This window comes from Polypterus senegalus, chromosome 12, assembly GCF_016835505.1.
Source record: "Polypterus senegalus isolate Bchr_013 chromosome 12, ASM1683550v1, whole genome shotgun sequence".
NCBI lineage: Eukaryota > Metazoa > Chordata > Cladistia > Polypteriformes > Polypteridae > Polypterus > Polypterus senegalus.
The window spans coordinates 61,568,718-61,584,673 of record NC_053165.1 but is presented as its reverse complement, the minus strand read 5'-3'; the positions used below and the strand labels follow the sequence as shown (position 1 = coordinate 61,584,673).

The window sequence follows — 15,956 nt, the reverse complement described above, 5'->3', positions numbered from 1 at the left end:
GCAACGAAGTCTCTGCTGTCAGTGAGGTTCGCACACCCAGCCAGCCTGTTAATCAATTAAGCCGTTAATGCCATCTCTTAGTTATAGCACCTCTACTAGTGCTCATATAAATGTTCCAGTCAGCTCTTTTTATTTTTTTTACTTATGTAGCTAGCACCTTTCATTATGATTAGTATACATCCTGCCAATTTCAGTTATCCAGTCTTTTTATGTATATAGCACCTTTCATAATAAATCTCACATGCCATTCATCTTAAGTAATCAACTGTTTTCATTTATATAGCTCCTTTGCTTGCTGTTAGTCTGGCGTTATCCTCCACTCTTTAAAATGAAGCTGCCAGAGTGTTGCTTCAGAGCGATGCCATAGGGGAACCATTTTTGTTTCTCAAATGACCCATCCATATGAAGGTTCCGGAAAGAACTTCATTTTATTTAGATCTGTAACAGGCTTCATACAGTAAATAACCACAAACAGATAATACCAGATTAGTGAAATAAAACTCTTTTAGGATTCTAAAAGGACTCAGGCTGTATAGGTCCAGTAAACACAGCCTAACTCCGTTTTTTAAAAATCTGTTACGAGTCCTGCAGGCTGCAGCCCAACATATATTACTTTTTTTTTTCTTCTTTTTTTTATATATTAGAATGTTTTTCAAAGCACAAAGAACCAGCATGTAATGGTGTTAGGCCAAGCAATGGAGCTACGAAGAACCACACAGTAAAGAACCATATAGTGCCATTAAAGTAGCGGCACTTTCCGTACGATGGCCACACGGGGGTAGCACCTTTAAATCGGCTGACGGTCCAGTCCTACAGAATAGCCACCCAACTCTGCGGAGTAAAGGGGAGCCGCTATAGCAGGAGAATCAACACCAAGCGCATGCCTCGCGTCCCCATCAAAGTGGCGGTCTCTAACATGCTGGCCGGCTTCTAATGGGGTTTGTCAAAGAGAGACAGTCATGTGGGTTGTTCTTTATTATTATTATTTGTGGTTACTGTATTCTTTTTGCTTCTTTTCGCCACAGCCGCTGCAGACAAACATGCGAGATAATTTTTACAGGATGCGGAGCTTGGCCTAGCCTGGCCTGGCTGATGCCCGCGTTTCTGTCGCTTATCGCGCTCGGCAATCTGATCCGCGCGCCGCCGACCGGTCTCCGCCAGTCAAAGCGTTCTTTGTTGTGACAGCTATAGCGCTCGCGGAAGCCATCTGCTGGCCATAGAGTGCAAAGACAGGTGCCCAAATAGCAATTAACTTCCAGACTATGCTAACAAACAGGCCAGAGTGCAGTTCTGTGTTATTTGGTACTTCTAGTAATTTGATCCAACGCATGCCCTGAAAGGCACTTCACAGCACATTAAGGAAATTTGTTGTTTAATTATGCCCTTTACAACTTTGCTAAGGTGAGCACTGCTAACTCATGGGTTCTCTGTCCTAATACATGCTCGGAGAGGGCATTATGAACTGTGTGGACACCAGGTTTATGGACATTTTGAAAAGCTGACCATACCAATTTGCTAAAGAACCATTATGGCATTTGGTGCCCAAGCAGCAAATGCTGGTGAGAGTGTCATTCGACAAATAAGGGGTCGGGCAAATATCTTCATCTTCAGAGTTGAGAAAATAAAAATCTTGGAGCAGGAAAGATGCCTGTCATTTGTTCCCACCGCATAGGTAGAGAAGTGTGTAAGACAAGGGAGCCTGTAATGTTGGTTTGGCCAGTGAAAATCAGAATACAAAAAAAAAAATCCAGAAGACTGGGCCATGACTGTGAACTACTAGAGCAGACTTTACAACATCCAAAATGGTGATACACAAAGTGAATGTCACCTTCACCACTAAATTCATGCCAGGCAATGCATGAAAGATTTTGAGGACATTACTAACCAAGAAAATGGCAAACTACATAATAAATGTACAAATTAGAGCTTAAGTAACACCATCAGCAGGATTCAGACAAGGGCACTAGTTGCAGAATCCTTTGTGAACAGAGAGTATGTTCCATAAACTGTTCTCCTTGTGTCACACAAGTGCCATGAAAGTCATTCCATACCCAAGATGTGCAAAATAAGGCCCACAAGGATTGTCTAGATCAGATATCCCAATTCCAAATTGTAGAGGTACACATTTAAAGAGGAGGCTCATCTTTTAAGTTGTGTGGTGTCATTGTGTTGCTTTATATTGCTTGCCTCAGCCTTAACAATGGTGGTCACCTTGTAATTTGAAGTGTCATAAAAAGATAAATCGCAGGAAGCCTTCTGACACAGAACATAGGGCAGCCTGGTGGAATCTGTCACCTAGCTGACCTGCCCTATAACAAGCAGTTAGGACTAATGCTTAACTTCTTTTTTCTTCCCTCTAGCAGCAACACCCTTATATCGTGTCCCACTTTGTGGCAGACTGCGGCACAGCTTGTCAGCAGTTAAGGGTTTGCTTCTAGATAAAGTACAAGGATTACTGTCACTGTCTAAGTTCCACAAAGAGGCTTACCCTCACTGACAAGATGCCAGTCTCCTGTCCTTCAACTACCAAAGAAAAAAAAATACATTATTGTCCCAGGACTTGCCAGAGGTGGGCATCATGAGACTTGTTGACAGGAGCACAGGCACCAGGTAAGACAGGACAAACTGATGTTTTGAAATGGTGATCATGTTTTTGTTTTTGCAGCAGACTCAGTCAGTCCAGTAATTCTGACAGTCACATAAATCAGAGCTCAGTTCCCTGTAGGGTTCCTCAGAATGTCCTGTTTCAGTACCATGGTTATTGACAAAGCTCAGTTCTATTCTAATACTTAATTACACACCTTCACGTCAAAAAGAAGATTGTGTTCAGCCGATGTTTGAACACCCGGCAGACTGTGGCATTCACATTGGAATCATCCACAAGTTTATTTATGCTCAGTTAAATCAAAGACTAGCCATTTAGTGTTTAAGCCTCTGATGGCAATGAAAGTCACAAAGAGAAGGGGTGGTAAGTCAGCAACTTGACTTTGTCCACTCAAAGTTTACCAAAATGAATGGAGTCATGTGGCTATAGTAGGCTCTACCTGTATAAAACTATGAGCAGCAGTTGTGCCCCAGTCCTCATCAGACTGCTGGATCAGGTAGCCGGACAATAAATACACAAAGAAACTCATCTTTTAACATACAGTATAGCACAGTGTAGTGTTTTCCACTGTCTGCTTCATGCTGAATGCCTCCACAGCAGCTTTCAAAAAAAAGCAATCACCCCTGAACATTCTGAAATGCTTTCATTTACAAAGCCAAATAAGTGCTCTCCATGCTACTTACTACTACTATTGTTCTCAGAACAAGGATTAGATGAGCCTAACAGACACAGGACAGAAGAACAAGAATGGGGGCAGGATGAACATTTTATTTAAAAAAGAGTAATTTATTTTAAAAAAGAGCTGAATTCATTAAAAACATTTTATAAAACAATGGCAGTTTGGGTCCAGCATTAAGTGTAGAAAACCTTTAAAATGATAAAAAAAATATGGGAACCCTGATTTAACAGAGTACAAATTGTCTCTTGCTTTTATACAGATTATCTTAAAATGTTAAAAAATAAGCACAACACCTGTTATACAGACAATGGTAAATAAAAACTAAACATAATCCTCTTAATTATATTAGAACATTACAAATCATCTCTTCTATTTTTGAATGTCTGATAATTTCATAAAAAGAACAAGGTGCCATAAATAATAACATAACATACAGTACACCCTGGCTTTTGAACCTACAGAAAGGTTCAATTATATATAAACTTTCACAACAAGCATACATCAAGCATATAAAAATTGAAAATATGGAATAGTTAGTATTTTCATATGAGGAATGCTATCATTTTTTCCTACATTGTTGTCTATACACTCACACTATAAACAATATGACTTAACACATTGCATTTTATCATGTACTGTACTCACAATTTTTAATTGTTTTCCTCCACCTAAAACATGCAGCATATATTTTGCCTTGCTGTTGGCATACTCTCAGTTGAGACTCATTTTTTCATTGTGTCTAATGCCTTAAATACAATACAATACAATAAAATACAAATAAACTAAACAGTTTTACAGTTTTTCTCAGAATGGTTATACAGATGTATATATCAGTCAGCAAACACCTATCCTTAAAGCACTTGTCAGCTGTGGCATAAACAGCGGCAGAGTGACTTAAGGCAAAATATAATCCCTCACCAAAACTATCCATGTTCATTAACATGCACCTTTCATAGAGATTATCATATTAAATGGGAAAGTTTTCATTTCTTAGCCCACCTTACTGTTGTGCAAGTTTAACATCTTCCACAACTAATGCAGACCACAGAAATTCTTTGATGCTATACTTGGAATTGCTAGTGCTGGAAAATAGCAGTTTCAGAGCAGAGAAGCTATGAACCAGCTGAACAGATTTAAGGTGGCATCTTGTGTCAGCATCATACTTGACAGCACTAATTTTGTGCTGTCAAAGCCTGAAATATGATGATTTTCTGGATATAACATGTGTGCTGTACTATACTTGAAATTGACTTGTCAGTTTTAATATTTAAAGAATAAGAAAACTGCATGAAACTAAAATACTATAGGTGTTAGGTGGGTTATTTCATAGATATTCTTTTCTCTGGGGTATTTACATATATTTTATGCAAACAGCTTAAAAAGCATTTATTTTCGTGGACTAGTAAGGGCCAGTTTTGTCTTTTTTATTGACACTCAGAATGCTTCTAAACTTGAACTCAAGTTGTTCTCAACTGACCTCTGAGTCCACAGAAGAGTGTCATTGCCCCCTAGTGGATGCAGAGTAGCAAGTAAGATTTATTTTTTACTTTACAGTCTGGTAAGTAGTTTGCAAAATTAATCAGACACGATCATTTCAAAAACCACCACATATTCCAAAATTCAAATTATTTTTATGTCCTATAAACCCCACTAATCTGAAATACTTTTGGTATATGCCCGTTATAAATGCCAACCAGTTAAAAGTGCACTTTAAATTCAGTTTCAGAGCATTCTGAACACTACATGTAGTACAAGCTCTGAAAACTCACAATACCAAGCCCTTTCATCAGATACTCTGGAAATTCTTGTGTTATGTTAAGGCAAGAAGAAAAGGCCCAAACCTCAGAATATGAGGAGTATGAGTAAAACATACACTTATGGATATTACAATATTATACTCTAGAACTAACAATCGATGAGTCTTTATTGAAAATAGCCTTTTTCACAGTGAGTACCGCAAGAACATTCTGTCTTAATCACCCATTTAATTTCAATCTTACTACACCATTATTGCATTAAAAAAGAAGGGTAATCCATTATCTTATGTCCAGCTTCTTCCAAATTTCAACTTCACTCCCTATCTCACCTTACCATAATCAATTCATAGGGCATGTTTGACTCAGTGATACTTCATTTCTAGAATAAGACCTTACAAACGTATTATAAATGCAGCAACTTCAATTGTTTTTGTAAAATAATATAGAAGGTAGCATTCCAGTTAATAATAATCCAGTTTGGAGCAGGATACTGTATTTGGTACCTAATATTTGGCACTTGAGCTTACAAGCCAAAATTATATGTTCACAGCTCCTCTTCTGACCCATTGCAAGTTCTTTCCAAATATTCTGCCTCAGAGAGGAATACAATTTATAGGCCCATTTGAATGTTGGTGAGCATCTAGAATTCTGTTCTTGCATACAGAAGGGATTCCTTTTATTTGTAGAGAATTTTAAATGGTTTTCCTAAATGATGGAAAGAATATTAAATGTTGTTTTCCTCCAAATGTTACAAGTCACGGTGTACATTTTATTTTAGTTAGAAAAATATATAGATTCACATTTCCACCTAGCAATGCAAGGATAACATGTTAATTTCAACATTTAATACATTTATTGTAATAGTTGTGTTTTTGTGATAATGTTAATTGTCCTGTGTTGATAAATAAAAAAATTACTTTGTTTTCTAAAAAATATTTACTTGAATGGAAGTTCATTTTAAAATTACTAAGCTTCATATTTCTTGTGGAGTAATATACACCTCTTTTTACCTTCACAGGAACATGAAATTGTTTGGTAGATTTTGAGGGTGCTATTCAATTGGTATCAATACACAAACTATATTAAAAGGAATCGTTCAAGCACTGGCATATTCTATGGCTTCTGATACCTGTTTGGCTCACTGTTGACCATGAGCATCTAACCTCACTCATCTGTGGTACAACTGAAAGCAGGTATCAGGTCAGCTCCTGTAAATCTTAAATGTATTTACCCGTTTCAGGACTCCAACTCACATGATCAGATGTTCATCTCTATCCCGTTTTGGCATGCACTCCGAGTCACTGGCTTTCTTATCCACCCAGCCCTTTCATAAACGTGATAAAATGTTGTTTTCTCCATAGCATATCACTTTGAAAAAGGTAGGCTTTATGCAGCAACTATATTTTCAAGAAGTCCACAACAATTCATAAAAAATGTTTGTGTCAAAGAGTTGTCTATAAAGAAGAACTCTTTCAAGCTGTCTTTATATAACTGTTGTCTTCAGAGTAGTAAAGGGTGTCCATCCCTTTCAAATAGGTCAGGTTTTAGCAGCTTTTCATTTCACTTAGTCCTCCAAAAATTATAAAAAATAGTCTGCATCTTTTCATCGGTTACTGCTCAAAACGTTGTTCTCCACAGTAAGACTACCTTCCACCTGTTGATTACTTCAGAAAGTTGCGATATGAGTCAACTTTGCAACCAAACCTACTAAAATTATGCAAAACTGTAAGCCAATCAGGAAAAAAACCTGATCAATTCAAGTTTTTTCTCAATATAAAAGTTTTTGAAAAGTTTTAAAAAATCAGCTGTAAGAAGTTAAAAAAATATAGCTAAGAAATTTAGGGAGAGAGAAAAACTTTGAGCATTTGTGAAAATTTGAAAACCTGTGTTAGAGCCCAACTGAGATATCTAGATCTTGTTTTCTTCAAGCCTTTTCCAGTTCTGAGGTTTGATGGAACTTCTGAGATTATTGGGGTTCAGTGGCTCAAATTGATCCATTGGTATAGCTGTCTCCTCTGATTTGGGATTCTTGTTGAGCTCTACAACACGTGGCACCACAGTGGACCAGCGATCTTAATGGAGAGTAAGAGAAAACAGGCATTAGTGTGTAATTTCAAAGATGACCACAGGTGAGTAAGTAGAACGCAAAGGTCCCTCTACTTATTTTCATAAAGGCAATGTATTGAATGTAAAAGTATGACATATTTGTTAAAAAAAATAGTAAAAATATTTAAATAAAGCACAGAATGGGTAATCTGAGAAAGCATTATTAACCCCCCCCCTCCCCGTAGCCCATTTTTATTAATTTATTTTTCTTAATAAGACCTTTCTATATTAGATATCTTTGCCAATGGCATTTAAAGTACACCTACAGTATGATTTTGTATATTTATTAGATATTTTGATTATACCTGTGACATTAACTTGGATAAATGGGTTAAATAATATATGGATGAAGATATTTTCATTTTTTAAATAGTTTGGACTATTAGTTTAAATGACTTGATCACAGTCAAATATAAATAAGAAATGGAAGAGCAAATTAATAACCTAAACATTTTAGTCAGTAGTGTTCACAATCCAGGTTTTAAGAAAAGTGAATGTCTCAGTCACCTTGTTCTTGATACGGAGTTAGTCTCAATTTGTTGATAATGTTGCTAGTCGAAATGGTATCAACTCAAGACCTAATTAGTGACACAGTGTTTATTATTCTTTAACAGCTGAGAAACACCTTTCTGACCCTGTAGCTGGTATTGTACATTAAATACTGTTATGAAAATGGAAAGCAATTCTTAAACAACTATACAGTACATTCTATTGCAATTTCACACACTCAGGTCAACCATTTTGCAACAGGGAGTAATTTTTTCAGAAAATAAAGCATTAAAGCTATGGTAAAAAAATAAATATGTTACTATACATTTACTAATGAAGGTTACTTAAAATATACTCAAATTCTCAGGTTACAGAATGTTTATGATGTAAAAAGTGTTGAATGCAGTGTCAGTTCAATAAATTCAGTTTAAATATGAGGACTGATGGACATCTGTGACTGTATGTACTATACTATAGGTACCACAACATTAAATCAGCATCTGGCTTAAAACTTGAGATTGCTGCATATTATGGGGTACCACAATGTAGCCACTTGATCAAACTAAGTGAAGAGTCAAGAAATCTGCATAATTAGACCAGTAGAGCAGCTGTGAAATTTTGGTGTTTTTACATGGTAGGGCTCTAGAATTATTTGATCACTATCTTGGTCAATAAAAACTAAATAATGTTAAAAATTAAACTGTTTTTGGGGATTATGTGCAAAAGATGCTGTATACAATATTTTAAAACAATGTATAAAGATTGTCTGCAAGTTATATATAAAGTGGGTTGGAATTACTTAAAGGAAATCTGAAGAAAAGCAGCATACCAGTATAATGTTTAATAAAAGGTTCAATGAACTAAATACTGTAAACATAGAAGGATATGCATGAGCACAGGTCAGTGAAAAGAAGTATTGTGGTGGATCTTAATTGAGAAAGATGATAAGTGACTTGGACCAAACAAAGTTGTACCCAAATGATAATACATAAAAAAGAAAATTCACTGCAGGAAAGCTCTTGCAAAATCGCCTTTGAAATAAAAGGGAAGCCTATACATTTAGTCATTTACAAGTAGACAGCTATATGTATTTATGCTGTTTCTTTCTGCAGTAGATTAATATGTACTATTAACCTGACAGAGAGCAACATTAGAGCAACAATAAAAACACAATTCTACTGCAGTTGTTCAATATATATCGTCACCTTAGAATTTTCTCCACCATTAGTACAAAATAAAGTCAATCAAGTAACAGACAGAAATGCCACGTAAGACACTACAATTCTCCTCCATCGCCTTTATATATGTAAAAATTTGTAAAGATTAAAAGGAAGTGAAAAGAAAGTAAGCTGCTCATAACTTAAATAAACCCTAGGCTCCATTTAGTAGTGTGCCTAAGTGGCCCCCTAATGGAATACCACCCCATTCAAGGTTGCTTGCTAACTTACACCTATTGTTCCTACTGTTTTATTCAATGTTGTATCGGATAAAGCAGATTAAGAAAACTGATAAGTTGTATAAGTTAAATTTTAATACTGTTTTTCAGTGCAGTCTGGAACACATAAATTGAGCAAATGCTTCAAACTTAAACAACAGTAAGAAGGAAAGGCTAATACCCCATATTAACAGAAACCAACATTAACATGGTTTAATTCACTTTCTTCTGATGAGTATAAGGTAACAACTTGACTCATCCACTACCATTAAGGTATGTTCCTGCTTTATATCCAACACTAATAGTCTTATACATTGCTCCACATCAAATTCTATGTGTCTATCACTGGCCGAAAGGAAAGCTTTTATTTGGTTGTGGTTTTCTGCATTGGTGCGAGTTTCTCACATGGTCAGCATTCTTCTCTTTAGTTTTCTAAAAAAATGCTTTAACAGTTTGGTGAGAAAAAAGCAAACAAAAATTGCACATCTGCCAGACCTTGTGTTATATAAAGCACTATGTGTGACTAATTTGTGATCAGGAAGAATGAATACTTAATGTCAAATGAATATCAAATGTTGAATTAAGTCGAAAAAATGTCAACTGTAATATTTCATCAACTGGAAAAAAGCAAATTTAGTTATTTTATTGTTTATCACTTGCTTTAAATATTTGTAAATTGACAGTTGTGCAAACATTGCATATTTTTATTTATAAGAATTGAGTATGTTTCACTGTGATTTCTATATAAGTGTTGCATGCATTAGTTTCTGCATATATATGTTCTCCCTGCATTTTAAATGAGACCTTATCACAGCAATCTGTGAAGAGCACTATACAAAAATAAACTAAATTGAACTGATTATTAATACTGCCAAAAATAACAGACAGAAAATAAGCTAGCCTTGCACTAACTGACTATTACCAATTTTATGCTCTGTAAATATGTGTCTATATTTCATACTTGGACAGCTGCAATGCAATCATGTTAAGTAACTTGCTCAGACTTACAAAGTGAGACTATGTCCTTTTTAAAAAAAAAAACAAAACACAACACAGTAAGAACCAGTAACCTTTTCATTCATTTCCATTGCCTTAGTCAAATAATGTGGCCTAGGGACTAACATCAGATAGTCATTCTACTCACCCCTCCGGAGTCCCCTTGCAGTGTGTGAAATACCATTATATTGGTGTGGTTCACTCTTTCCAGGGTCTTCATTTATAATGCCTAAGTTCTGGTTCCAGTGAGACCAGTTTACTTCATCCACCCTAGCAGAAGAAACAGTTACCACTATTTACAAAGCAAATGGCAAAAAGCAGTTTAAATTGCACAGCCTAAATAGCTCTTGAATTGAACTAAGGCTTTTTACCAGGAATTTCTCTAACCCAATTTCAAATGTGTAACTAAATATAATAAATGTTTCTCATTAGAGCCCACATCCAAACAGATAGTTTTAAAGTAAAATCCATGTCACTTCGAAGAATGGCAGTGATATCTGCAAACATATATCTACTAAGCATACAGTGTTAAAATGACCATAACATATAATCAGTACATTTCTAATAACACTTCTGCACTGATTTTATACAGAATATAACATAACAGAAGAGAGTATATTCATTTTCAATTTTACCTTTCACATCCGATTTATTTTTGAAAAACATGAATAAGGGAAGATGACAGGGCAACTATCAAGACCCTAACTATTGTATACCAGCAGTATTCTTGAGAACTACTGGTATAATCCCATTTAAACCTTGACCATAACACACATCTACAGCCTCTCACACTACACAAAATATAAGATCACTTGCATAGTACTTTACCTAAAGCACCAGCGGCGATCAGGGCTGCCATCACTGTTCTTGCCTACTGTGACCATCTCTCCAGAACGAAAGACCTTTCTTATGCACACTGGGAAGGAACGTTCAATGTCCAGGATAGTTGTTGCCCACTATTAGACCATTCATTTAAAAAAAAATAACATTTTTTACATTCATGAACAATATCCAATCTCTGGGGATTTCTACACAAAGCACTGAAATGTTAAAACAATTGTGGTAGAAAGCACCTATCCATCCATATATTTTCTAGACACCTTATTCAAGATCACAGAGAGTTAGTGCCTAAGCCAGCATCATTGAGCACAAGGCAAGCAACAAAAGCATGGAAGATGCAACAGTTCACTGGAAGACAGGTTTGTGCACACACGCAATCATTTTATACTTCAATGTCAATTGCTCATAATTGCAAAATGTAAGATTACTATAATCATTATAATCTGCATATAACAACAATTTTTGATGAATATATATATATATTTTTTTTAACTCTCTTTTCAATGCCACATAAAGGATAAAATAGTTTAGATGCACTACAAATTATTTCCATGTCTAAACTGCTTAATCCAATTATACTTATGCACTATTAAGATTTTGTTCATGTTTCTCATAAATTCACCACTACTCACAAATGGTAATTTAGCTCTGTTATCCCTTCATTGTGAATCGTTCTCTCTATCTACTGTCTTTCGTGTCTGATTCCTTTGTTTTTAGCATTAAGGATCAGATTAACAACAAACTTCTTGTCTACTGCATTTTGGAATGTATGCTCTTAAATCTATTGAGGCATGCTCTAAGTAGCTCTTAAAACTAATAGTAAAGTATCTGTCCTCAATCTAATCTTCCTTTATATCCTGTATACCTATATCTCGATCTAACCACTAACTCTTCAAGTAAGGGCCTAGTCTCAAATATGTACTCTTCATTAAGCAAGTCCTCTTATAAACCTGTCTCTTTCATTTCTGTTTGCAGTAAAGCCATTTTCTATTATAGAAGAGACATTTGCTGATATAATATGTTTATGAGTGTATGATTGTCTAAACACCCAGAGTATTCACAGCAGTTTTCATAGCTGCAGATCACTATTAGAACATTCCTTATTCCTAGAAATCTGATCCTTTTTTGCCATTACAGCTTGCTAGTGGGTCCTATTACTTTATTCCATGTTCTGGATGTTGGACTAGTATTTTGGTCTGAAGGCACCCTACTGCTTTCCTCTGTACTAAACTGTAAAATTCATTTTACTTTTTCTTCTAGCAAATGATTCTTTTTTCTTTTAATTATTATCAATAGTGCCCTCTTACTGGGTTCTGCAGCTTCTGAACTTTTTGTTGCTTTGAGATAAAAATGCCAAAAACTAATGACTATTAAATACCAGGCTGTGTCTTTTATTAATTTAATAAACTTTGTAATGTATAATGTTAGAATTTTTTTTTAATTAAAACTCTAGCATATGTTGTGTATTTTCTTTGGAAATCGCCTTGCTTCTGTAGCTGTTATGGGTCAATGCACAGAACAACACCTAACATACAGGCTTACAGAAGGTAAATTACTAGTCTACATTGGTTTTGGATAACCTACAGGCTTTTCTTGTGCCTCCACTGCCCAAATAAGTCTCTGCTTCACAGCCCAACTTTCTTTAAAATGGAATAATCAACATCACCCATTCCAATTTGTAGCTTTCAGTTTCCAAGTGGCACCCAGACCTTCCTTGAATAAGAAATCTCTGATATCATCTCACCTGCAGCTTCCAGATTTGTTTACTTTCCTTGGAAACCTGGCCCACTGTCTCTCCCATCAAAGCTATCAACATGTTGAGCAGCAGCACAAAGGTAAGGATGATGTAGGAGATTAGCAAAATGAGGAAGACAGCAGGGGACTGGGAATTACTGATCATATCCATATCGCCCATTCCAATTGTGAGCTTGAAGAGGTCCAGTAAAAAAGTGCTAAAAGTGGTGTTGTCTCGACATGGTGGGCATTGACCACCTGGACATTCAGGGGCTGGACTAGGACATACATTAAGAAGTGAAACAAGAGCTGAAATGGAATGAAAAAAGCCTTTTAGTAAATGAACAGTACTGAAAAACACTATATGATGAAAGGATTACATATAACACCTGTACATAATTATATTCTGTCATGTGCGTAATGTGATCTGTTCCAGTATCCAAATTTGTTCTAATTTTAAATCAATTTTAAACCAAAGAATTACATCAATTATATTGTATTTATGTACTTTCTAAAGGATTTGGGCTGGTAACTCGAAGGTGGCTGGTTCGAATCCAAGCAGTGGCAGATTGAATGCTACTCTGTTGCGCCATTGAGCAAGGCTCTTTATCTGCAATTGCTGCAGGGGCACTGTACAAATAGGTGACACTGTGCTCTGACCCCAAAACTCTCTAGAGAGTAAGTTGAGGTATGTGAAAAATGACAAATTCCTAATACAAGACATTGTATATGGCAAATAAAGGATTAAAAAAAAAAAATTACAAAAAAAGAACAATTTAGTCATCATCATTAGGATCTCACACAAATGTGCCAAATATTGAGACAGCCTTTTTTTAAATAATTGAATGCTATTACATCATTCTTCTTATATAGTGATCCACAACAGTTCCAGCTTTTAAAAAAGTAGATTAACGAATATAATACTTTAAGTAGGATGGTTCTAGACTTTGTATGCATTGACATAAACTCAGCTATGTTAACTACACTGTAATTTAAATATTGAGATATATTTTATTAAAAGTTCACTCATATTCCTAAAAACAGGACCTCTAAAATGGCATCTGAGCTGGAATCTTTCATCATTCCTGCCTCTCACCTGAAGCAAATCCAATCATGAACAGTACGTAAACCAACAGAAAGCGAAATAGGTCCTTAAACAGAATCTGGAAGACAACAGAAGAACAAAGTAATCCTTAGATATAGCTTTACATATAGTGGTGTTTTATAGAGAGTAGAGAAAATAAAAAAAAAAATTAATTCACAGCAGAAAGAGCGTGGTGTATTCATAAGGTTAAAAAACAGATATAAATATGCTGTTACAGTGACAGGTCATTTTTCTTTGATGCTCTTATATGTACATATGCATATTATATATACACACACACACACACACACACACAACAGTAAACGATTTTAAGAAAGTACATATGCAAAAAAAAAAAAAACAGTATGTAAAACTGCTAAAATAATCCATAATAGAATGGTATAAAGATATAATACCATTGGAATATTTTAGTAACTATTTATTTGTTGTGGTCATCTACACACTTTTTGTTTTTACCTTTTGGATCATAATGCTGTATGTTCCTGTGAGCTTAAGCCCTCTAGTGAAGTATAGCGTGTTTACCCAACCCAGCACCAGAGCAAACACCATCACAGAAACATAGGCTTTGATTCCAGACAAGTATAATGCTGCTGTGACTAGGATCAGGATTGAGTAAATAAAACTAAAATTAAGAGAAAAAAAATATTTATAAATCAAAGTCAGATGGCCCATTACACAAAGACAAACATAGTAAAAATAGAAAATGGACTGGAGTACTTACTACAAAAGCTGAAATGAGCCATCAATAAATAAAGAATTCACTCCTGGACATTTCTTCTGGAACAAGTCTTTGATCTACAGAAATATAAAACAAATAGGAAACGTATAAAACTACTTCTCAGCAAGATAATCTGGCATATGGAAAAAGAGAAACAAAAAATGCATGACTCACATTAGACAAAAAGAAGAAGATCCCACTAAACAGGGTAATGATCTCTCCAGTCAGACGCAAGTAGTCCAATGTTGTCTTGTATGCATATGGAGGCTAATGAGAGGGACACATAGTAGTTTCTTTTAATGGCAGTAATCCATGTGAATTTACATAGCAGTATTTCAGAACACCACATTTTTAACCTTAGGGGTTGTATTTGGTTAACTCATTATGGAAAAAGTTCCACCATGTTTAATAAACTTTATCTTTCATATTTGTCAAGTAAAATATATTATCAAAATATAAAGAGACATCTATTTGAATTACACATTGAAAATTTGTTGACGTCGCTATATTATGTAAACTTGAGATGGCACATACATCCTGTTTACAAATGCAATTATATAGCATTAAAATATCTGCATACTAAAGCAAACTTTTTTCCCACAGATTTACAAGGGGATATTGATAACCACAAGAAAGGTGCAAGCAGCTTTGTATAAGGTCCATATATTTTATATTGATTCTTGATTTTGGAGCTGCCCGCTCCCAGATTTACCATGTGGCTTTATATATATATATATATATAGATACTGCCATTGTTTCTCTCTAGCTTTGGTACTTACTGCAAACTTCATAGATTTAATCATTATATCAATATCTAGTATATTGTACTTTCTCTTTCTTTGTCCTTTCCTAATGAATGGTGAAGTGGCAACTTTGGAAACCTGGAAATGCAAGGACACAGGAATTACAAGAAAACACATTTCAAAATTATTGAGTTTTCCAGGCCAGTTAAGAGATATAATCCTTCCAGCATTTCATGTGTCTGCCTTGGCGCCTTTTCATTGCAGGCAGTGCTTGGTATACTCCTAGTGGGAGGTTCTCATAAGCATCATAACTCTATGCCTACACCAGTTGTTTTGGATTCATTATGTCCAGGGATGTGGCAAATCCATTCTGTCGGCGGCAGACCATATTCCCAAATCCATTCATAGTGGTGATCCTGTCCATATAAATTAGAATGATTAACAATCCCATTATTCAGCCCCATGGGACATAAAAGATGACCTTATCTTATCCATTGCATCTCTGAATTACGTCCATGGTCACTAACCGTTTCAAAGCAAAATATTTGAAAGCCATTGGCTTCAAGCTTCAGAATTATTTTTGGCTTATAACCATATCAAACCATTTTTGTAAGATTAAGTAAATGTCTTTTAGTAGTACCGTATGATGGGCTGTACAGCTAGCAAATGTTTTGCCAAGGGCATCATCAGGATGGTACATAGTAGGTTTTTTTTTTTTAAATGTACTTTACTGAACTAGTACTGGAAGT

General features: G+C 35.3%; 1 protein-coding gene across 4 annotated transcripts in view; it reads right to left on the bottom strand.

Annotated features, from left to right (window-relative positions):
* Window positions 1-3,371: 3,371 nt before the first annotated feature.
* Window positions 3,372-15,956, bottom strand: part of trpv4 (transient receptor potential cation channel, subfamily V, member 4) — a 33,133-nt gene continuing 20,548 nt past the window's right edge. For 2 of the 4 annotated variants that reach the window (XM_039771785.1, XM_039771786.1), the window contains exons 9-16: window positions 14,639-14,731; window positions 14,468-14,541; window positions 14,203-14,368; window positions 13,738-13,804; window positions 12,652-12,950; window positions 10,896-11,023; window positions 10,216-10,337; window positions 3,372-7,113 (exon numbers count right to left, since the gene is read on the bottom strand). In XM_039771785.1, coding sequence (XP_039627719.1) covers window positions 6,950-7,113; window positions 10,216-10,337; window positions 10,896-11,023; window positions 12,652-12,950; window positions 13,738-13,804; window positions 14,203-14,368; window positions 14,468-14,541; window positions 14,639-14,731 — 1,113 coding nt within the window. In that variant the 3' untranslated portion in view covers window positions 3,372-6,949. The remainder of the gene's footprint in view (window positions 7,114-10,215; window positions 10,338-10,895; window positions 11,024-12,651; window positions 12,951-13,737; window positions 13,805-14,202; window positions 14,369-14,467; window positions 14,542-14,638; window positions 14,732-15,956) is intronic. The other 2 variants (XR_005635853.1, XR_005635854.1) reach the window with 2 other exon arrangements.